Source organism: Cajanus cajan, chromosome 2, assembly GCF_000230855.2.
Source record: "Cajanus cajan strain Asha chromosome 2, NIPB_CcT2T_4, whole genome shotgun sequence".
Lineage (NCBI taxonomy): Eukaryota > Viridiplantae > Streptophyta > Magnoliopsida > Fabales > Fabaceae > Cajanus > Cajanus cajan.
Genome location: NC_138518.1, coordinates 70393497 through 70418508, shown reverse-complemented (window position 1 = coordinate 70418508; position 25012 = coordinate 70393497). Strand labels below are relative to the sequence as shown.

At 32.3% G+C, this 25012-nt stretch overlaps 1 protein-coding gene across 3 annotated transcripts; it reads left to right on the top strand.

The window, feature by feature from the left end:
• The first annotated feature begins 5580 nt into the window (after positions 1-5580).
• On the top strand, positions 5581-24434 carry LOC145954509 (uncharacterized). 3 transcript variants are annotated; one of them, XM_083068887.1, is made up of 14 exons: positions 5581-5730; positions 5807-5922; positions 6371-6922; positions 7326-8540; positions 8663-8990; positions 9304-9562; positions 9671-9887; positions 9994-10349; positions 10428-10958; positions 12983-14183; positions 14275-14628; positions 14923-15160; positions 21573-24190; positions 24295-24434. In XM_083068887.1, exons 2-13 carry the CDS (start codon positions 5815-5817, stop codon positions 24044-24046), a joined length of 7833 nt encoding a protein of 2610 aa, XP_082925013.1. In that variant the 5' UTR covers positions 5581-5730; positions 5807-5814; the 3' UTR covers positions 24047-24190; positions 24295-24434. The 3 variants fall into 3 exon arrangements, with proteins under 3 accessions (XP_082925013.1, XP_082925014.1, XP_082925012.1); XM_083068886.1 differs by having other exon boundaries at positions 5592-5730; positions 5802-5922; XM_083068888.1 differs by lacking the exons at positions 21573-24190; positions 24295-24434 and adding an exon at positions 15312-15903 and having other exon boundaries at positions 5590-5730; positions 5802-5922.
• The last annotated feature ends 578 nt before the right edge of the window (positions 24435-25012 follow it).

Below are 25012 nucleotides of genomic sequence, written 5' to 3'. Positions count from 1 at the left end.
TGTGGACTTCATATGGTAACAAGACCCAAGAGATGGGGTGGGCTTGGTGTTTGAGTGGTTCGGTTGCATAAGGTGGTTTTACTTGGCAAGTTAATATGGGAGATTTTGGAGGATAGTCAAAAGTCATGTTAACACACTAATACATGTAGAAAATGAATCTTTTCAAATATATGTAGAAGATGGTCGCATGGCATTCTATGTCACACAAGCATTTGCCCAGGTGGGGGAGGCACAAACTAGCTAGGTGGAATACCCACTCGCTATGCATCTTGGATTTCTTCAACTTGGTCATGGGTTACACTGAATGTGGATGGGAGTACAACATGCTTGGAAGATTTCCATCTGGTGGAAAAGGCTCCAATAGATTTGCACTTGTTATTAGTTGTTGATGCTCTAGGTACTGAAGTGCCCCGAGCTTAGGAACTAGCTTGAGGCCAGTATTGTTTTAGTTTTATTGAATGTGTTTCATTTTTGTCTTTTGTCTTTTTTCCTCTCAGGTGTAACAAAAAAAAATTCCTTAATAAGAATTGTGAGTTACAAGTTTATATAAAGTGGATATATCCATCTTAGCACATTTATTCCATATTTAAGGTTGGGATTTGAGCCTTGGATAATGTAATTAAAAAACATAAGTTGTTATCATGTGAATACACATAAGATAGATATTTATTTTTCAACATAGTTTATTTTATATCCAACTGACAAATCTTATGAATTAACAAAGATTTATTCATTTAATTATTATACTCTCACTATTTTTATGTTTTAGTCCTTATACAAATTATTATAATTTTATTTTTGTTCCTTTTACTTAAGAATGAGCAAATTAAAATAAATTAAGTTGGACTTTTAATAATTGAATTGGAAAAATAGTTCCCTTAAATTGAACTAAACTAAAAAATGATTCAAACAAATCGAATTGAACTATTTGTTGATTTTATGATGAATCGAATTGCAATCTAAACTGAAATAAATTGAGTTGATGTTCAAAATTGAATTGTTCTTTGTACTCTAAACTAAATGAAATTGTTTGTGTGTTCTTAAGATTTAAATTAAACCAAAATTAGTTTAAAAAATGGTTTATAATTTTAAATGGTTTTTTTTACTAACAAATTATCTAAACTTTTGTCTAAAATATGACTTTTTTTTAAGAACATTGGTGCGAAAAAAGGCTATGAAATTAGACTTAAAAATGAGTTATATTATAATTGATTTTAAAGGAGAGACCGACATTTTGGTAAATATGGATACCACATTTAAGATTGATTCCAATGTAACTAATTTTGTATTGAATACAAAAATTTGTGTGTATTTTATAGGCTAAAAACTTATTTTGGTTCTTTATAATAATTATTTGTTTTAATTTAGTCCCACTTTTATTTTTGGTCTCGATTTGGTCCCTAATAAATTAATTGGTTTTAATGTCAGACTTCAGGCAAAATTATTTAAACGGAGTTAACTGTTGGTCACGTGGATGTCACGTAGATGCATAGGTGGATGCCAAATTTCTGAAAAACACCTAGAACCAGAATGGTCCGTTTTGGGTGCACTATTGGTGTGTTAATTTTGCATCTGAAACGGGCCGTTTCATATTTAAAATTCACACACCACCAGTACATTAGAACGTCCCGTTCTGAATCGAAAATGGCCCGCTCTGAAACTAGAACGGGTCGTTCTGGATTCGTTCCAGAATACCAGTACGTAAAAATAATAGAATATTCTATATTAATTTTATTAAAAATAATAATTAAATTTTTTTTTTTATAGTGAAAGTTTTAACATTACTTATTTTTATAAAATACAATTGTCTTATAAATAAAGTGATAACTTTTTCTTTTTCTCTTTCTATCTAAAGAAATATTTAAGTGTTACTTTATAATTTTTTACAACTTATTTAAAATTAGAGAAATAAAATGATAAAAATTAATAGGATAAACATAATAAAATTATTAATTTATTTTATTTTAGTATCCTCTAAATTTTTATACTTATTTAAAATAAAAATATTTTATATATTAATTTGAATTAATTTAATAAAATATTATATGATTTTTAATTTTTTAAAATTTTTTATAAATTTGATCTATACATAAAAAGCTTTTTAATTTAACAATTAAGTTTTTAAAAATTTAATATAAAATATTAATTATTAAGTAGAATATTAAAAAAATCCACCTCTATCAGCATATATACTTGATAGTTGATACCAACATAGAGAGCATATGTCCTTATGCGTAGCATAATTGTCTGTGGACTGTACTCTGTTAATATCTATCTTCCTTGATAATTTGAATTGGAAAAAGGAATGTGAATTTGCTTTAACTTATTCGTTTTTGTGATAAAGGTAGCCACAGAGCTTCCTTTTTAAAATCAAAACAATTATATATAGAATCTGCTTACCGTCAGTAATTGAAACTTATGTCACTTTTTAGTAAAAGAAAGTATAAGCAAAGCTACATAGCTGAAAGAGTTGTAACTATTAGGATGTTCAAAATCGAATTAATAAAAAAAAATCAATAAAAAAAGCAGAAAACCAATGAAAAATATTAAACCAACAATTTTGTTTGTTTGTTTGTTTTTTTTAACTACATATTTCAGATTGAAATGTAAAATTGATTTAAATTAAATTAAATCAAATCAACTTGCAATATTTTTTTTTATCTTCAAATATATAATATTGATATAAGACATTGACACATAACATAAAATATATTTTTATAAATTACAAGTTATTAAAATATTTTTTCTCAAATATACACTATAGTAAAAATATATTTGATTTGAAAGATATTTTATAAAATTGTAAGTTATTAAAATGAATTATAATATAAAAAATATAAATTATTTATAACATTTAAAAATGATTTTATTTTAAGTGATAAATTCTCTCTCCCCTCTCTTTACATGTGATAATTAAAATTATATTAAAAAAATATTTATGCTAAAATAGTAAGATAATAATTAATGCTAAATTATTACTTTTGATGTACGAATCTTAAACAAATGATAATCAGAGTTCAGTTGAAGCGGAGAGCGCAGAACCAATGTCAATCAACTTTAAATGGTTTATAATTTTAAATGGTTTTTTTTTACTAACAAATTATCTAAAATTTTGTCTAAAATATGACTTTTTTTTTATATAAGAACATTGGTGCGAAAAAAGGCTATGAAATTAGACTTAAAAATGAGTTATATTATAATTGATTTTAAAGGAGAGACCGACATTTTGGTAAATATGGATACCACATTTAAGATTGATTCCAATGTAACTAATTTTGTATTGAATACAAAAATTTGTGTGTATTTTATAGGTTAAAAACTTATTTTGGTTCTTTATAATAATTATTTGTTTTAATTTAGTCCCACTTTTATTTTTGGTCTCGATTTGGTCCCTAATAAATTAATTGGTTTTAATGTCAGACTTCAGTCAAAATTATTTAAACGGAGTTAACTGTTGGTCACGTGGATGTCACGTAGATGCATAGGTGGATGCCAAATTTCTGAAAAACACCTAGAACCAGAATGGTCCGTTTTGGGTGCACTATTGGTGTGTTAATTTTGCATCTGAAACGGGCCGTTTCATATTTAAAATTCACACACCACCAGTACATTAGAACGTCCCGTTCTGAATCCAAAATAGCCCGCTCTGAAATTAGAACGGGTCGTTCTGGATTCGTTCCAGAATACCAGTTACGTAAAAATAACAGAATATTCTATATTAATTTTATTAAAAATAATAATTAAATTTTTTTAAATAGTGAAAGTTTTAACATTACTTATTTTTATAAAATACAATTGTCTTATAAATAAAGTGATAACTTTTTCTTTTTCTCTTTCTATCTAAAGAAATATTTAAGTGTTACTTTATAATTTTTTACAACTTATTTAAAATTAGAGAAATAAAATGATAAAAATTAATAGGATAAACATAATAAAATTATTAATTTATTTTATTTTAGTATCCTCTAAATTTTTATACTTATTTAAAATAAAAATATTTTATATATTAATTTGAATTAATTTAATAAAATATTATATAATTTTTAATTTTTTAAAATTTTTTATAAATTTGATCTATACATAAAAAACTTTTTAATTTAACAATTAAGTTTTTAAAAATTTAATATAAAATATTAATTATTAAGTAGAATATTAAAAAAATCCACCTCTATCAGCATATATACTTGATAGTTGATACCAACATAGAGAGCATATGTCCTTATGCGTAGCATAATTGTCTGTGGACTGTACTCTGTTAATATCTATCTTCCTTGATAATTTGAATTGGAAAAAGGAATGTGAATTTGCTTTAACTTATTCGTTTTTGTGATAAAGGTAGCCACAGAGCTTCCTTTTTAAAATCAAAACAATTATATATAGAATCTGCTTACCGTCAGTAATTGAAACTTATGTCACTTTTTAGTAAAAGAAAGTATAAGCAAAGCTACATAGCTGAAAGAGTTGTAACTATTAGGATGTTCAAAATCGAATTAATAAAAAAAAATCAATAAAAAAAGCAGAAAACCAATGAAAAATATTAAACCAACAATTTTGTTTGTTTGTTTGTTTTTTTTAACTACATATTTCAGATTGAAATGTAAAATTGATTTAAATTAAATTAAATCAAATCAACTTGCAATATTTTTTTTTATCTTCAAATATATAATATTGATATAAGACATTGACACATAACATAAAATATATTTTTATAAAATTACAAGTTATTAAAATATTTTTTCTCAAATATACACTATAGTAAAAATATATTTGATTTGAAAGATATTTTATAAAATTGTAAGTTATTAAAATGAATTATAATATAAAAAATATAAATTATTTATAACATTTAAAAATGATTTTATTTTAAGTGATAAATTCTCTCTCCCCTCTCTTTACATGTGATAATTAAAATTATATTAAAAAAATATTTATGCTAAAATAGTAAGATAATAATTAATGCTAAATTATTACTTTTGATGTACGAATCTTAAACAAATGATAATCAGAGTTCAGTTGAAGCGGAGACCGCAGAACCAATGTCAATCAACTTTAAATGGTTTATAATTTTAAATGGTTTTTTTTTTTTACTAACAAATTATCTAAAATTTTGTCTAAAATATGACTTTTTTTTTATATAAGAACATTGGTGCGAAAAAAGGCTATGAAATTAGACTTAAAAATGAGTTATATTATAATTGATTTTAAAGGAGAGACCGACATTTTGGTAAATATGGATACTACATTTAAGATTGATTCCAATGTAACTAATTTTGTATTGAATACAAAAATTTGTGTGTATTTTATAGGCTAAAAACTTATTTTGGTCCCTTATAATAATTATTTATTTTAATTTAGTCTCACTTTTATTTTTTTTTATAATTTTCTTGCAAGCAAACAAAAACCACTTATAATTTTGAGTTTAATATCAATTATATTATTAACAAATAATCAACGTAAATTTTTTAGACTATTAATCGATAGGAAGGAATTTTAGTTTAGATATATAACTTTTAAAATTATTATTATAAAATTGATAATTTATCTTATTATACCAACTAACAATCCAAAATATAAGAGTGTGAAGTTATTATTGCAAAACTCAAGCAAAAGCATGCAGTGAGAAAGTTGAAAGTTAAAACTCCATTTTCTCTTTATCTTTGGGTTGGTTTTCTGTAAAGGCTCTTCTGTGTGGACGACGACAAATATAGTACGAGGATTCTTCCTTTCTTGGTAAGGAATCTAGTTTTTGTGTATATTTTAGGGTCCATGTCAAAATTGTTTCTTGATCAAACCTTTTGTAGTGAAGGAAGCAGCATGAGACGAAGTTCAAACGAGAGGAGGAAAACTTTTGATGATCTCGTAGACGTTATATTTTCTTGGTCTCTTGAAGACATTTTGAATGAAGATCTTTACAAGGACATGGTCTGTTTATTTCCGTTAACTTCTTTTTTCATTCTGTTTCCTAGTGTGAAAGTGAAAGTGTGAAACCGCTTAGTAACTGATTGACAAGTAATAAAAAAATCACCTTTATTTTTCTTTCCTTACCTAAATATGTTTGTGTGCAATGCCTTGAATCGAATCGGCTAGTTAAAAATGGGTTTAGTTTAGATTGGTTATCCATGTTCCATGGAGTTGACCGTTGACTGTCATCTTCCAACCACTTAACATGTGAGTTTGGTTTTGGTATCATGTTGTTTAGCATTTACTTTAAGGACTAGTTGTTTTTACACTTAGTTTACTTTTTGTATACTTCAAACAAAATCAGCTTATAAGATGATGATCGGTTCTTACTTATATACATTATTACTCAAACAAAACTTGCTTGTAGGTTCAATTTTAAAACGAGTTTCTTACTGTGTACATTTTACAGGTGAAACCTATTGATCTATCGTTCAATTCTGTTCAGCATTATTTTGGGTCCTATGTGTACCCCTTGTTGGAAGAAACTCGAGCACAGTTATGCTCAAGCATGGAAATCCTAACCAGTGCTCCTTTTGCTGAAGTAATTTCTCTCGAGGCGGCCAACTCTCGTGGTGATGCACTCTACTATGTTAGAACTTACAGTTGGAAAAACAGGCTCTCTGGTCATGGAAAAGAGCTGTATAAAACATTGCCTGGAAATGTTTTTATTTTGGCTGATTTTAAACCTGAAACTGTCTATGATTTACAAAGGGAGGGAAGGACATGGACTCTTGTAGTATCAACTTGGGTTGCTGAGGAGGAGAGTGAGAATGATGAGCCTAATATCATGTCCACTTTTAAAGTTGCTGCACCTAAAGAGATTGACATCAATGAAGAAGGACAAAAGTCTTTGTTTATAGTATTTTTGACTAATATTATCCCTGATAAAAGAATATGGAGTGCACTGCACATGTCAAGAAATTCAAAGCTAATCAAGAAGATTTTATGCGCTGGTGGTGTGGTAAGAAAGTTAATATTATATTACGGTTTTAAGTCAATGTTTCAAATTTTAATTTATACTGTAATGAAGTGATAAGCTGTTGTCATCACTCTTACTGAGTTAACCTATATCAAAACATAACACTGCGATGATGTTCTGGTTATTTTAATATTAAGTGTTATTAATTGATGATTGTCTATTATAGTCATAGTTATTTCTATCACCTTTTACAAAGTAGAGAGTGGGAAGCCATATTGTGATATATGTAATATCTTAGGATTCATACCAACAATATGAAATGTTTATAAAATTGGTAGTGGCATTTACTCTTTGATCGTTATGGAGGCTATGTGGCACTTTCAAGTAGAACATTTTCTTAAAATTTACTTATTGCTACAACTAATGGATATGTGATGGGGCGCAGGTTGAGGAAAGTTGTGATTACTGCTCTCTACAGACAGATGCTGTAAAGGGTGACAAAACGTATCAAAGGTTATCATCAGAGTTGAATGAGTCTCAATATAAGGCAATTTGGGCGTGCCTATCTTCCTCCCAGTGCCATCATAAGTCTACTGTAGATCTCATTTGGGGTCCATCAGGAACGGGAAAAACCAAAACTCTGGGCACATTGCTTTTTGCTCTTATGAAGATGAACCTTAGGACTCTTGTCTGTGCACCCACAAATGTTGCCATTAAAGAAGTGGCATCTCATGTCTTGAGCATGGTGAGAGAATCATTTGATAGAAACTCTGATGCTTTGTTCTGTGCATTAGGAGAAATGGTATTATTTGGGAATCATGAGCGGCTCAAAGTTGGTGCAGATATTGAAGACATATATTTGGATCATCGTGTCAAGCAGCTCATAATATGCTTTGCACCACATACTGGTTGGAGATGTTGTTTTACTTTAATGATTGATTTTCTTGAAAATTGTGTTTCCCATTATCATATATTCATTGAAAATGAATTGAGAAAGAAGCAAGAACAGGTTGATGATAATAATATATGCAAGGCAAAAGACGATAACACTTCAGATTGTAGCAAGAGGATGCACAAATCTTTTCTTGAGTTTGTGAGAGAAAGATTTCTTTCTATAGCAGTGCCACTCAAAGACTGTATTTCTATCTTGTGTACTCATATTGCTAGAAGTTACATTTTGGACCATAACTTTGAAGATTTGGTTTGCCTTATTCACAAAGTTGCTTCCTTTGAAGCATTGCTGTTACAGACTAATATTGTTTCTGAAGTATTGGAAAAGCTTTTTTCTCCTCCAGAAGAGCTAGATAGTTCCATCGAGTCATCTGTGGGTGTTGAATACTTGTTGTACAAGAGCAGAACTGAATGCTTGTCTTTTTTAAGAACCGCTAAAAGTTCACTTGATGATCTCAAGCTGCCAAATACTATGAATGAAGAATCAATTAGAGAGTTTTGTTTACGATCATCATCATTAATATTTTCTACAGCATCTAGTTCCTTTAAGCTGCATTCTGTTGTCATGGAGCCATTGAAGGTTTTGGTGATTGATGAAGCTGCACAGTTGAAGGAATGTGAATCAATCATACCCCTGCTACTTCCAATCATAGACCATGTCGTTCTTGTTGGAGATGAATGCCAGCTACCAGCAATGGTTGCAAGTAAGGTATGTACATGCTACTTTATTTTCAATTTTCATTATCCTTGGTTCGTACATTTTAACCTTCTGAAGCCTAGAAAGTTTTGCAATGGCAATTAATATTTATGCCTGTCCTTGTTCTGTCTAAGGTGGCTTTTGAAGTTGGTTTTGGAAGAAGCCTGTTTGCGAGGCTGAGCTCTCTGGGTCATCCAAATCACTTTCTCAACATACAGTACAGGATGCATCCAGCAATAAGTTCATTTCCAAATTCACACTTCTATTCCAACCAAATTGTTGATGCTCCAAATGTTGTGAGAAAGAACTATAGAAAGCAATATCTCCCAGGGCCAATGTTTGGACCATATTCCTTTATAAATGTAGTTGGTGGCAGTGAAGAGTTTGATGATGCTAGACGAAGTCGGAAAAATCTGGTTGAAGTAGCAGTTGTGATGAAAATAATTAAAAATTGTTTTAAAGGTTCGTGTATGTATGTGAAATCTATCGTGTGTATTTTCATTTTCCTTGAAAAGGAATATACTAATCAAAAGTGAAAATTTTTCATTGATTTCAAAACTACTTTATTGTATTTGGCTTAATGTATAGTAGGTGATAGTTTAAGTTATAATGCGGATCAACGATGTAGTGTTTTTAATGTTGGGAAAAAAAAATTTCTAGAAAGGTGCATGATAAAAATGTGAAATATACTAGATGTTTTAATTTTTGTTTTTAAATAACTTTGTTAATAAACACATTTTCTAAGTAATATATGCCCTTCTTTTACCCTATGCAGCATGGCGTGACTCCAAGGAGAACCTCAGTATAGGTGTAGTGTCTCCGTATGCTGCCCAAGTTGTAGCAATACAGGATTTCCTTGGAAAGCAGTATGATAGTTACGATGGATTTGATGTAAAGGTAAAAACCATTGATGGTTTTCAGGGAGGAGAGCAGGATGTTATTATATTATCAACTGTCCGAACCAATTGCAGTACTACTTCACTTCAATTTATCTCCAATCACCAGAGGACTAATGTTGCTCTCACAAGAGCTAGGTAGAGCTTACTATGTACTATTCGTTTTTGCATTTGTTTTTTGTGTGAAAATAAAATTTGTATTAGTCTTGAGACATGGAGTAATGCTATTACTTTGATATTGAACAGATACTGTTTGTGGATTTTGGGAAATGAAAGGACCTTGTCAAAGGATGAAAATGTTTGGAAATCTTTGATTCATGATGCTAAAAAGCGTCTATGTTTCTTCAATGCTGATGAAGACAAGGATTTGGCAAAAAGCATCTGGGACACCAAGAAAGAGTTGGATCAATTAGATGATTTACTTAATGCAGATAGCTTTGTTTTCAAAAACTCCAGGTGGAAGGTATTTGTAAACTCATTCTTGTAATTTTACTTTTTGTTCTTTTTGCCGATTTTCTGATCAGGAGTTTGACCTTTTGGATCACATTTCCTTCTTGTGTGTATTGCAGGTTATTTTCAGTGATATCTTCCTTAGATCATTTAAGAAACTGCAATCAGAGCAGACTAAAAAGTTCGTTGTTAGCCTTTTGCTCAAACTTTCCAGTGGGTGGAGACCTAAAAGGATGAAAGTGGACTTACTTTGTGGAAATGGAACATCACGGATATTGAAGCAATTCAGAGTTGGAGGTCTCTTTGTTATTTGTTCAACAGATATAGTAAAAGAATCAAGGTATACTCAAGTTTTGAAGATATGGGATGTACTGCCTCTAGAGGATATCCCAAAATTAGTGAAGCGTCTGGATAGTATATTTGGAAGCTACAGTGATGAATTTATAAGTCGCTGCTGTGAGAAATGCACAGAGGGGTAAGTTTTATAAGTTACATTCAGTTAGACCTAAACTGTTATAGCTGACTGATATCATGTGTTTTGCTTCTCTTCTAGGAATTTGGAGGTCCCAGTAAGTTGGGAAAAATCAATCGAGATCATTAAATTTAAGAATCTTGATAATGATGGAAATGATGCTGAATTATGTGGTTGTGATCAAAGAACTTATGTGGAGAACTCAAAGGTTGAGGAGAGCTTGTTATTGATAAAATTCTACTCCTTATCATCAGTTGTAGTTGGCCACTTGCTGTCTGATTGTAACAGTGATGAATTGGATCTTCCATTTGAAGTGTCAGATGAAGAATATGAAATAATCCACTTTCCTAAAAGTGCATTTGTATTGGGTCGCTCTGGTACTGGAAAAACCACTGTTTTGACTATGAAGTTATTTCAAAAGGAGAGCAAGCATCATATGGCTGTTGAAGAAATATATGGAATTAACACTGCTTCAGTTCCTTGTTTGAATCGTGATAAAGAGTATAAAGAGAGTTCTTCTGTGAATGATAGGCCTGTCTTGCACCAGTTATTTGTTACAGTGAGTCCTAAATTATGTCAAGCAGTAAAACATCACGTTGTGCGATTGAAAAGGTGCGGAACTTCTACTATAGAATAGACAATATGCTTTTCTTTCTCATAGTTGATGAGTGACAGGTAACACATGTTGAATTTGACATTAGCTGGCAATCTTTGGATAAATCCCTTCTGTTAATCTTAATTCTTAACATTACCGATTTGTCTATTTGTCTTCTCTTTGAAATATTTGGATTTATTGAAAGGGAACGTTTGTATTGATATATTACATACATGCAAACTTGAAAATAATTTATTGGGAGATTTTTTGTATTGTTATATTTTCTCCATATTTCTTATACATGTAGGTTGTGGAATAAGTTTTCATGTGGAAAAAGAACTGGATCAAAATTTGGGGTTCTGTCAATATGAAGGATATAACACTGTTATGTGATTGTTTAGTATATAGAGGATTTCATGAAATGCAATAGTTCAATGAAAAGATTTTTTTTTTTCATTTTGTTATGAAATTAGCAACTTATGCTGTCATTGATTGTAGTATTTTTCTTCTTTTTTTCTTTTTTTTTTTTTTTTTTTGTATCAATATCTTTTACAATTGTCTTGTTGGCCAAGTGGAGGGAAGGGGGTATTGGGAGAGAAATGGTTGTTTATGAGTTTTTACTTTTTAAACAACTAATATGTTATAATATACTATATGACACCCCAACAAATTTAAATATAGTTGTTATGAATCAAATATAAGAATTTTAAACAGAATTTAGTTTTATTGAAATATAGTGTATTAAAAACGGTAATATGATTTATTGTCATGTTCAGGGATCTACCTTCCTAGATGATAATTTTATAGATAACTTAAAAGCTTAACTTAATCCATTAATAGTTTTATTTTAAACAAAAGAATTTTTAGACTAACTTGTACTAGAGACTAAATTTGTAGAGTTATGTGGTTGTAAAATATAATCTATTACCTTACTAGTTAAGTCATAAAAGCAACAACAAAATATTCAGGGAAGAATCTTGTTTGTCAATCTCAAGTAATCATCTGCTTGTTTTGTTTGCGACTCTTACAATGTTAAATCACTTTAGTGGTGAAGCATTGAATAATTTGAGTATAATTTTCTTTGGATATTATTCATTAATTCTGAAATATAAATAATAATATATAAATATTTTTTACTTTTTTTAATAGTCTATTTGTGTTGAAATATAGTTGAATTACTTTATTTATTTCAAGTTCTTTTTTGTAAAGGTTAAAGTCTTTTTTTTCTTTCATTCATATTTGTTGATTGATATGACTTTTAGAAATGCAAATTGTTTAATTGAAATAGATTTTGTTACAAAATAAACCTTCATTTGTTTCTTTAGTCAAAAGATAGATTATTGATAAAGATTTACCAATTTTATTTTTTTAATCAATAAAAAGGTTTTATTATTTTTTGTCATGGGTAGTTGTTGATCAGTAATTTTTTGTAAATGTATATTATTCAGATTATAAGACGTTTTATTACAAAAATGAGCATTATTGACTTGATGTACTCTACCAATTTTTTTTATATTTTATTTCTTCTTTCCAATGTTATGGTTTGGGTATATTTTGTTATTTGTGGATCAGTATGTTTTCTAGAAATACATATTATTTTGATTAAAAGAAGTTAAATTACAAACTGAACCTTCATTCATTTGGGTATATTTTGTTATAAGACGTTTTATTACAAAAATGAGCATTATTGACTTGATGTACTCTACCAATTTTTTTATATTTTATTTCTTCTTTCCAATGTTATGGTTTGGGTATATTTTGTTATTTGTGGATCAGTATATTATTTTGGGTATATTTTGTTATTTGTGGATCAGTATGTGAAATGTTTCTTTTATGAGATTATGAATTTTTTGTTTTGTTATTTGTACAAGATACCATGTAATAATAGTATTTAAAAGTTCTTAATTCCAGATATCATTAGATTATAACATGTGAGTTCCTTTGAAATAATTTTGTTCTCATGTTTCACTTAATTTCATTTATTTCATAGATTTTATTCGTAGTTTGATATTAACGTTATTTGACCTTGTTATGCATACAGATTTATATGTGGTGCGAATATTTCTGTTGACAGCAGTTCAATTGAGGAAGATATTGTTGATGTTGATACATCAATACAATTTAAGAATATGCCAGACTCTTTGATGAATCTTCCTATTGACTCATATCCCCTTGTGATAACATTTCAGAAGTTTCTAATGATGCTTGATGGGACTGTGGGGGTTTCCTATTTTGAGAGATTTAGTGACTTATCTTCTGATGGTCAGAATCTTGGTGTAAGATCTGTTGCTTTGGAAACATTCATTAGGAAGAAAGAGGTGACTTATGACAGGTTTGATTTGTTATATTGGCCCCATTTTAACTCCCAGTATACAAAGAAACTTGATTCCTCCAGAGTGTTTACTGAAATCATATCCCATATAAAAGGATGTATGCAAGCTGTGGAGTCTAGTGAAGGTAAGCTAAGCCGCGAGGAATATCTTTCACTGTCTGAAAACCGTGCATCAAGTTTAATCAAGCAGAAAAGAGATATCATATATGATATTTATCAAAGTTATGAGAAAATGAAGATGCATAGAGGGGATTTTGATTTGGCTGATATTGTAATTGACCTTCATCGTCGGCTCAAAATAAACAGATATGAGGGTGATGAGATGCACTTCGTGTATATTGATGAGGTGCAAGATTTAACCATGAATCAAATTGCTTTATTCAAATATGTTTGCAAGAATGTAGATGAAGGTTTTGTTTTCTGTGGAGATACAGCACAAACTATTGCAAGGGGAATTGATTTTAGGTTCCAAGATATAAAATCTCTCTTTTACAGGAAATTTGTGCTAGAATCAAAAGGAAGCATATATAATCAAGGAAAAGTGAAAGGGAAAACTTCAGATATTTTTTTATTGAATCAGAACTTTCGCACTCATGCAGGAGTGCTCAAACTATCCCAGAGCACCATTGAACTTCTTTTTCGTTTTTTCCCTCATTCTATTGATGTTTTGAAACCTGAGACCAGTTTGATAAATGGGGAAGGTCCTGTGGTTCTTGAATGTGGAAGTATAAAAAATGCAATTGTAACTATTTTTGGCAATAGTGGACATGTGGGTGGGAAAATTGTTGGATTTGGTGCAGAGCAAGTAATTTTGGTACGAGATGATTCTGCCCGTAAGGAAATTTTAGACTTTGTGGGGAAACATGCTCTTGTTTTAACCATTTTAGAATGCAAAGGGCTTGAGTTTCAGGTTGTTATAAAAGCATCTTATCAGATTTATTTCTATTGTATATGTTAATTAATGTTGTGTAATTTTTTTTAACTGACGTGTTTTTTTATAGGATGTGTTCCTATTCAACTTTTTTAGCTCTTCACCTTTCAAGAATCAATGGAGAGTGATATATGAGTATATGAAGGAACAAGATATGCTGGAACCTACTGAAATTAAGTCGTGTCCAAGTTTCAATGATTCCAAACACAATCTCTTGTGCTCTGAACTTAAGCAGCTATATGTGGCTATAACTCGTACAAGACAGAGATTGTGGATATGTGAGAATATAGAGGAGTACTCTAGACCCATGTTTGATTATTGGAGAAAAAAGGGTCTGGTACAATTTAAAGAACTGGATGGTTCACTTGCTCAGGCAATGAAAGTTGCTAGTAGTCCAGAAGAATGGAGGTCACGTGGCAAGAAGGTTGTTTTTATAATCAACCGTTATATTCATTGTGCTTTAATAGAAATGAATTAAAATAACACATCATGCTGTTTTTTCATTAGATTGAATGATTGTTTATTGTTGTCTCGTGAGGTTGTTCATTTTTTTTTGCTTTGAACTTTTCATATTAAATATACCTCATAAATTGGATGTAATATCTCTAATAGTTTGTTACTATTAGGAATAAATCAAATTACTTCAGTGCACTTCTTCTGTCTAGCAATTTTGTTTATCTACAAATGATATTGAATCAATTTAATTGTTCCTTTGCAGCTATATTATCAAAATAACTATGAGATGGCAACAATGTGTTTTGAAAGAGCAGGGGATTCTTACTGGGAGAGAAAGTCTAAGGCTGCTGGTCTTAGGGCAAATGCAAACCGTTTGCGTGATTTGAATTCTGAGGATGCAAATGCAATGCTTAGGGAAGCTGCTGAAATTTTTGAAGGCATAGGAATGGCTGAATCTGCTGCTCAGTGTTTTTCTGATTTAGGGGATTACGAAAGTGCTGGTATGAACTTGATCTTTTGCATCCATGTTTATATTTTAATGTCATTTGGTTATAAAATATTTTGCTAGTTTTGGTTGTTATGAATTAAGAAATCAGTTTATAAAGTATCTTAAATGGTCATGTTTTGCATTCGTTGGCTGTGGATACCCAGGTTGCAGATTGGAACCAGCTCAATAACAGAAAAAAAAAAAAAAAAGTTCATTTCACTAATTAATATAAATGTTGGAACTGATACAAGTCTGATATGTAGTCCTATGATGTGCAAATTAAATACACAAATATTTACTTTTATATGATGTGGTCATGTGGGATTGGGAAGCTTTTTCATTGTGTTTTTTCCTCGTTCTCTATTTTGTTCTTTTTTATGAGGGTTCCATTTTTTTTTTCTTCATCTTAATAAGTTTATTTTATGTAGAAGGAAAAAAAATCCGCAGTTGTAACTCACTGTTATGTCTTATGTTCGATATGTGTTATTGCATTGCATACTATTATAAATCAATTTACTTAGAGTATTGAGTACTGTCTTTTATTGTACAAATTCATATTTTTGAACTTTTGTTGTACTTACCTTGCCTATTTATGTACATTGATTGATAGTTTTTATTTTTTCTAAACCATTTGCACAAATGAAATTGAATAAATACTTGTTGTTTGTTCTTACTTCTTACTTTCTTTTATGTATACATGGGGATTATGCTAATGCTAGATACATGTCTATTTTTTTTTTAGGTTTAAATATATTTTTATTCCTTGTAAAATAGATGATTTTTATTTTGGTTCCTGAAAAAAAAATTCTGTTTTTTGTCTTTCTAAAATCTATAAACGTTTTCAATTCTTGTAAAATAAGTAAATTTTGGATTTAATTCCTGTAAAATATTTTTCTTTGATTTTCATTTCTCTAAAATCTAAACTCATTATTTTTAGTTCTTAATGATCATTTTAAGATAGATAAATAACATTTATTTTAAGGACTTATAAAATTCTTTAGAGATGTTAAATATCAATATGATATTGGTAATGGTTGTAGACTTGTAGGTAGCATATAAGAAGGTTACTTAACCTTTTAATAAATAAAAAATAGTTACAAATGATCACATGAAAATCAGAGACTAAAAAAAATAGTTACAATTTTATTGCGATGAGAAAACAAAGAAAATATGTTTTCTAGGCATACTAAAGTGCAGCAAAATATGAAAGGCTTATTCAGATAATGAGTCTGTTTGTTTAAACTTTTTTTAATAATTTTTTATAAATAAAATGAGCACTTTTTATTGTTTGATGTGTTTGTCTAAACTTTTTTTATTAAAAAAAAAAAGAAGCTATTTTCTGCTTTTTAGAAGCAAGTATTGTCTACTTCTAAAAAAATTGTTTTTTTATAAAACATTTATTTAGAATCACTTCTTTTTAACTTTAAGCAGACGGATTCAATATAAAAGTTTGTTTTAGTACAAAATATATGGATGAGAATCTAATATCACTTTTTTAATGTTAAAGTACCTAATTGTTCCTATTCAAGTCATATGAGTGTTATTTTATTACATCGTTGAAGATGAATGCATTTCATCATTTTCCAAGGCAAATTTTGTTAGGAACAAGGGCAATAAAGGAGAGAAGAGAGAAATAAACAATACTAAGAAGTATTTGTTTTGGTGCATTTGTAAACCTTACATAAGCTTTCTTATATAACAAAAGTGAGACACACCATCTCACAATACTAAACAATGTGGGACTAAAAACACATCTCACAATACTAAGCAATGTGGGACTAAAAAAAACACACTACAAAACTTAATCAAACTACACAAAATAACAATTCTCCCACTTGAAGTTTGATTAATACATAGTGTAATTGCCTTCATCATCAGTTATTCTTGAAGGCCAATTGAGGTACTGCAAAGCCTCAATTTCTCTGTTGTGACAACCTTTGTCAACATATCTGCTGGGTTCTTACTTCCTAGTATCTTCCTCAACGTTAGTACTTCGTCCTCAAGCAGAGATCTGATGAAGTGATAACGGAGATCAATATGCTTCGTTCTGGAGTGAAATGTTGAATTCTTAGCCAGATGTATTGCACTTTGACTATCACTATGCAAAACACTCCTTTCCTGGATGAATCCCAACTCTGTCAACAATCCTTGAAGCCATATCAATTCTTTGCTAGCTTCTGTTACTGCTACATACTCAGCCTCTGTAGTGGATAGAGCAACGATCTTTTGTATTTGTGACATCCAACTAACAGCTGTAGTTCCAACAGTAAATATGTAGCTAGTGGTACTTCTTCGATGATCAATTTCTCCAGCAAAGTCTGCATCTACGTAACCTTGTACCTTTAGTTCACCTTCGTAGATATCTCAAAATCCATTTCACAGCTTCCCAGTGAGCTTTACCTGGATTTGACATAAACCTGCTTACAACTCCCACTGCATAGCCAATGTCTGGCCTTGTGCATACCATCGCGTACATCAAACTTTCAATGGCTGAAGCATACGGAGTTTTAGCCATTAATTCTTTTTCTTCCTCTGTCTTAGGAGATTGGTCTGTTGATAGGCGAAAATGACTAGCCAAAGGTGTGCTAACTGGTTTGGCATTGCTCATGTTGAATCTTTGTAGAACACGGTTAATGTACTCCACTTGAGATAACTGCAAGGTTCCCTTTTGCTTATCTCTCGTAATTTGCATTCCGAGGATCTTCTTTGCTGGTCTTAAATCTTTCATGTGAAATTCTTTTGACAACTGCTTCTTCAAGTTTCTGATCTCAATCATATTTGAACCTGCTACTAACATATCATAGACATAAAATAGCAAAATGATATAACTGGAGTTATACCTCTTGAAGAAACAACAATGGTCAGCATTGCACTTCTTAAAACCTTCCTTGTGCATGAAGCTTTCAAACTTCCTATTCCACTGTCTTGGAGCTTGTTTCAGACCATACAAGCTCTTCTTCAACCTGCACACCATATTCTCTTTTCCTTTCTCTGAGAAGCCTTCTGGTTGGTGCATGTATATCTCCTCATCTAGATCTCCATGAGCGGTCTTCACATCCAACTGTTCTAGGTAGAGCTCTTCACTAGTAACAATACTCAACACTGTTCTGATTGTATTGAGCTTCACAACTGGAGAAAAAATCTCTGTGTAGTCAACTCCTTCCTTTTGCTGGAATCCTTTGACGACTAATCGAGCTTTATATCTTTTAGAGCCATCATGCTCCTCTTTTACTCAATACACCCATTTGTTGTGAAGTGCCTTCTTTCCCATAGGTAACTTTGCTAGTTCCCATGTTTGGTTTGAGATCAAAGACTTCATTTCATCTTTCATTGCAAGCTCCCACTTGCTCGCATCTCTGGTTTGACATGCTTCTGAATAGTCTTCAGGTTTTTCTCCATCTGTTAACAACATGTAGTTCATGTATCTCCTGTTAGGCACAGGAACTCGAGAAGACCTTCTCAATTCAGGTTCTGGAGCAAATTGTTGCCCTCTGTCTGGTTCAATTGATTCCTCTGATTGAGAACTTTCAACTAGAGGACTTTCAAGAGCATCGTCTATCTCTACATAAGTTGGCCCAATCGGTTGAGTTGCTGACACTTGTATTTTGTTTGTCCTTGTACATGACTCCTTCGTTGAAGATCACGTCTCTACTACGAATCATCTTTTTGTTTTCATCATCCCAAAGACGGTAGCCAAACTCATCTTCACCATAACCGATGAAAGTGCACCTTTTTGATTTAGGATCAAGTTTGTTCCTTCCTTGATTGCTAATGTGTACATAAGCTGTACAACCAAAAACTCTAAGATGTGAGAGTTTTACTTCTTTTCCACTCCATACCTCTTCTGGTATTTTATGCTCCAATGGTACCGATGGACCTCGGTTGATCAGGTAAGCTGCTGTATTTACTGCATCAGCCCAGAATTGCTTCGGTAGGCCTGATTGCACACGCATGCTTCTGGCTCTTTCAGTCAATGTTCGGTTCATACGCTCAGCTACACCATTTTGTTGAGGCATTCCTGGCACAGTCCTCTCCATTCTGATCCCGTGCTCATAGCAAAACCTTTTGAATCTGGTGTCTTCATATTCACCTCCATTGTCAGTTCTGAGCCTTTTGATCTTCAACCTTGTCTCATTTTCTACCATAGCTTTCCACATCTTGAAAGCTTCAAATACTTCAGACTTATGCTTTAGGAAGTATACCCATACTTTCCTGGAGTGATCATCAATAAAAGTCACGAAGTATTGCTTCCCACTGATGGATGAGACAGTCGTTGGACCCCACACATATGAGTGAACAAGCTCGAGCCTCTCCTTCTTTGGGGTTCTTCCATGCTTTTGAAAGCTAACTCTCTTCTGCTTTCCAAATATACAGTCTTCACACATTTCAATTTCCACTAACTGAAGACCTGGTAATTTTCCCTTCGAGTGCATGATCTTCATCCCTTTCTCACTCATATAGCCAAGTCTCTGGTGCCATAGATTAGGATTGTCATTTGCAGCAACTGTGATCAGATGACATGCTTCTGTTGTCTTGTAAAGAGTACCACTCTTCTTGCCACGAGCAATCGTCATTGCACCCTTAGAAATCTTCCAATCATCACCATGGAAGGTTATTGTGTAGCCTTCACTGGCCAACTGGCCTACTGAGATTAAGGTCTTCGTCAAGTCAGGAATATGTCTGACATTCTTCAATTCCCATACAGACCCTTTTAGCTTAATCTTCACTACACCTTTACCAACAATCTCACAAGATTGTTCATTACCAAGGTAGACTACCAAGGTTTCCGGGAACATAATTCTTGAAGAGTTCTTTCTGTGAGGTTGCATGGAAAGATGCTCCAGAGTCTATCACCCAAGACTCTTCCTTGTTTTCTAAAGAACATATTAGCGCTTCACCTCCTCCTGAGGTCGTAGCAACGTTTTCTTCGTCTTTCACCTCCTGTTTCTTTGAGGCACTCCTGCATTGATTTTTATAGTGACCAGTCTTCCCACAATTCCAACATTCGATAGTTTTCAATTTGTTAGAGCTTTGATGATTTCTAGATTTGGACCTCTCCTTTGATTTGTCACGTCTGGTTCCTCTGGTTGAACTTCTACCTCTTGACTCTGTATGCAATACTGAAGAGGTTGTTGATTCACCCGTCTCTCTCCGGCGGACTTCTTCACTAAGGACCAAATCACGAACATCATCAAACTTTAACTTGTTACTTCCTGAGGAGCTACTCACAGCTGTGACAGTAGCATTCTAACTTTCTGGTAGGGAAGAAAGAAGTATTAGACCTCGTACTTCTTCATCGAAATTGATTCCAACTGAACTCAACTGGATTGTAATTGTGTTGAGTTCGTTTATATCTTGCGCTGTTGATGCACCTTCTGTCATCCTTAGGTTGAACAACCGCCTTATCAAGTGGACTTTGTTTGCGGCTGACGGCTTTTCGTACATGCTGGAAAGGGTCGCCATAAGACTAGCTGTAGTCTTTTCTTTTGCAATCACTGACGGCTTTTCGTACATGCTAGAAAGGGTCGCCATAAGACTAGCTGTAGTCTTTTCTTTTGCAATGTTGAATGCAACATTACGGGATAACGTTAAACGGATGGCTTCGAAGCTTTTCTGTCTAGAAAGCTCCACTCATCTTCCTTCATGGCTTCTGGTTTCTTGCCCGTGAGAGGTTCGTGCAAGCCTTTCTGATACAGATAGTCCTCTATTTGCATCTTCCAAAAGCCAAAGTCTGCACCATCGAACCTTTCAATCTTCATCTTGCCTTCGTCCATTGCCATCACTCCTACTGCTTTTGAAGAAAAGCTCCCCCACTAGTTCTCTAAACTGAGATCCCAAGAACAAGAGAAAAAATCTTTTCTGATGTGAAAGATCAGACACAACTGCAATCACAGAGCATACTAAGAAAAATTTTACTCTGATGTGGAAGATCAGACGCTGCTGCAACCACAGAGCTTACTAAGAAATGGGCTCTTGATACCAATTGTTAGGAACAAGGGCAATAAAGGAGAGAAGAGAGAAATAAACAATACTAAGAAGTATTTGTTTTGGTGCATTTGTAAACCTTACATAAGCTTTCTTATATAACAAAAGTGAGACACACCATCTCACAATACTAAACAATGTGGGACTAAAAACACATCTCACAATACTAAGCAATGTGGGACTAAAAAAAACACACTACAAAACTTAATCAAACTAAACAAAATAACAAATTCTCTGTCAACATTCTGTAGAAGGGGAAAAACCCATGCCATGGGAGGCAAATTTTCCTTTTCTCTCTTTGTTTTAGTCATCGACTCATAAATAACATATTCATGTTTATTTTTTCATTCTTATCTACACGTTTTTTTTTCGCATTCTCATATTTATGCTTCATTGGAAATTAATCTACGATATTAATCTTGTTTATGCTAACATAACAGGGAAGCTCTATTTGGAGAAATGTCAAGAGCCTGATTTGAAAAGAGCTGGGGATTGTTTTTACTTGGCGGGTTGTTATGAAGTTGCAGCTCGAGTGTATGCAAGAGGCAGTTTCTTCAGAGATTGTTTGAATGTTTGTGCAAAAGGACGGTTGTTTGACATTGGCTTGTATTACATTCAACATTGGAAACAGAATGAAAATGCTGACAATTGTATAGTAAAATGTCATGAACTACACACAATAGAACAAAAATTTCTGGAAAGTTGTGCTCGTAATTACTTTGTCCGTAAAGATACCAGAACCATGATGAAATTTGTTAAAGCTTTTCATTCAATGGATTTGAAGCGCCAGTTCTTACAATCTTTAAATTTACTTGATGAGCTTCTTGTGTTAGAAGAAGAGTCAGGGAACTTTGTGGAGGCCGTAAACATTGCTAACATGATGGGTGATGTTCTACATGAAGTTGATCTACTTGGTAAAGCTGGTAAATTCAAGGAAGCTTGTGAACTTATGCTGTTGTATGTACTCGGGAATTCTCTTTGGTCCGCTGAAAGTGAAGGATGGCCCTTAAAGCAGTTTAAACATAAAGATGGGCTTTTGAGTAGAGCATTATCATTTGCAAAGGAAGAGTTGAGCATCTTTAATGTGATTGCATCTACTGAAGCTGAGATATTATCAAATGAGCATAAGAGCATTTTTGAGACGGTCAATCATTTGATATCTTCTCGCACATATGGGAGTATCAAAGGTGAAATATTATGTTTGTGGAAGCTTTTGGATGCTCATATTCATCTGAACTCCTCCAAGTTTGTCTGGCTAGACAATTTAATTGATGATTCTGCGGAAGAAATGATATCGAAGGATCAATTTTCTGTTGATACATTGTTTCATTGTTGGACATGTTGGAAAGATAACATTGTTCGAATATTAGAATCTCTTCCAAATCTCAAATCTCAAGATATTCTCCATAATAGCAATTATGGAATGTTTGCGTTGAATTATTTGGGTGTTCGGAAGCAAACTTCTAATTTTAAACACATTTACATCTTGCTCATCCCTGAAGCTACTTGGGTGAAAAAACTGGGTGATAGATTTCTAAAGAAGAAAGGAAGGCTAGTTTCAGTTGATGTTCATGATTTAGTTTCTGCTGCTCAGAGCTATTGGTCTTTACAGTTTCTTTCTGTTGGCATGAAGGTCTTGCACATCCTTGACTCACTCTACAAGTTTTCTGTTCATAAAGCTCTTTCAGAATTTTGTCAATTTAGGTCTTTGTTGCTGATCTATGAGGTTTCCAAATTTCTCCTAGAATCCAAATTTTTTAACTTCAGCCATGATAACTTAACATTGAAGAAATTTTACAGAAGTCCAATTGAGTGTTCATTGTGCTATTTAGTTCCTCTAGACTGGGGGAAATCACTATTAAAAGACATGGTTTCTCTTAGAACAACAAAAACTTGTAAGGATCTGGTTCAGGATGTGATCTATGAAAGCATTAATTGGAAAGATAAGCATAGGCTGACTTATGGTCAAATTGGACGCATGGTAGTCATGATTCTTGGTACAGCTAATCTAAAAGGTGAACTGTTCATGAACATTTTGTCAAGATTTAAAGATAATCCAGCTTGGGAAGAGTTCATTAGTGGCTTGCAATTAAATTCAGCTAAGGGAAATTCACCAGGCAATGAAGCTTTTTACGAGAGGCAGTGCATGCATGATGTTTTTAACCTATATGAAGCTTTGCAGTACACTTACAGTGTGAATTGGGCAAGAGAAGTTGACTATATATCTCCCAATTGTTTTATGTACCTCCTTGACCGCCTTTTGCTCTTAACATCATGCTGGAAGGGGATCATTTTTGCTACAAAATCATCTTTTGTTGAATGGCTCATTCATCAGGATGAAAATTCCCCTGCAAATTTAAGTTTATTGGCTAAGCAACAACCATGTTTCGAAAATGTCCATAATTTTATTTTTGCTGTCATTCGTGATCGTCTTTATGATCAAAATGGTACCATAAATTGGATAACAAGATCAAGCCTAGTCGTGGAAGATTATTTCCCGTCGTTTCTTCTGAGATTGGTTGTTTCATTATGTTTGCTTCATCTGAGCTCTGGAAAATGTTTAGAGTTGCTTCAAAATTTGTTGAAGAAGAACTATTTGATATCTCGTCTGCCACCAGAATTTTGTAATGTTCTTAAGAGAGGAAGGAATCAGCTTGGTTTGAAAGTCTTTGCTGAAGCATTTAAATTGATTGACAATCCATTGGTTGTCGCCAGGTTCTGTAACACTTCTCCAGAAATGTTGTGTCCAGATGCTGTGTTTGTGGATTTAACAATGTGCCAAAGAAATCTTATATTTGAAGTATTGTTTCCAAATAGAGTTGACCGTGTGGATGAGGAAACTGCAGCGGTTGTAGAAGCTTCTGACTCGCTGTTTAGAGTTTCCTTCAAAAAACTGTTCCAGTTCTCCAAATAAAAGCTGTGTTCCTGTTCCAGATCAGACATCAGATAGTGGGATTACATATGATGTTAACATGTCTATTAATGGTGACTCTTTCTGGGCAATGTTGGAAAATTTACCGCTGGCAATAAGTTGTTACCTAATTTCACAATGATAATGGTAAGCCAAAAAAAATTTATGCGTAATTAAATACATCATTAAAATGGGCTTCTATCACAGGTGTGTCTGACATATCTTTTGTTTTCGCATTTTCTATGCTCTAGGATACTTTGAATACTGGGTATGAGCGTTTAACTTGTTCTATACGTGGAAGCTTGTCACAAAACCCTGTTAACATTATTGAAAACAAAAATGATATGGATGGATTGATGAGCTTGCTTGATGAAATGAAGCAACTTTCTTCCGCATTGACTGCCAGGTCAAAATGTAAGTAACTCGCATTAATATAGCAAATATTTTTTTGCCACTTCTATCTTTAACCTTTTATTCTTCCCCTTTTTGCAGTGGTGATGCAGTGATTGAGAACCACATTCTAATTGAGGAACTCTGTAGGAGAATTCTTTCAAGACGAACAAAAGTAGGACCTATCTTGAATCAACTGTTTCTGCCGTCAATGATGAATAGCAATGTTGATTGTGAGCCATCACAAGCCAAAACTGCAGCGGCCAATGATGAACCTGAACAAAATGATTTGGAAGAATCAAAAGATAAGGTGTCCAAGAATTCGACAGGTTCCATCAACTTAGGACATGGAGACACCAAGGAAAATAATGCCAAGGGGAAGAAAAGCAAAAACAAGAAAGGCAAGGGAAAGAGAAAGGGTAAGAAGTGAAGATGTACTTATGAAAATCTTGGTCAGATTTTTAATATATATCATGCAGATATGTAGGAATATTTGTGTTCAACCTTCAAACTGATTCTGGTTGATCTGTCCTTATTTTTTGCTTTCTTTGCTGTGGACCTTTTTTGGTCTTTGACCAT

Coding starts and splice junctions, on each gene's coding strand:
- LOC145954509 (XM_083068887.1), top strand. CDS start 5,815: ATGAGACGAAGTTCAAACGAGAGGAGGAAAACTTTTGATGATCTCGTA. Junction 5,923..6,370: donor AAGATCTTTACAAGGACATG/GTCTGTTTATTT, acceptor TACATTTTACAG/GTGAAACCTATTGATCTATC. Junction 9,563..9,670: donor GTTGCTCTCACAAGAGCTAG/GTAGAGCTTACT, acceptor GATATTGAACAG/ATACTGTTTGTGGATTTTGG.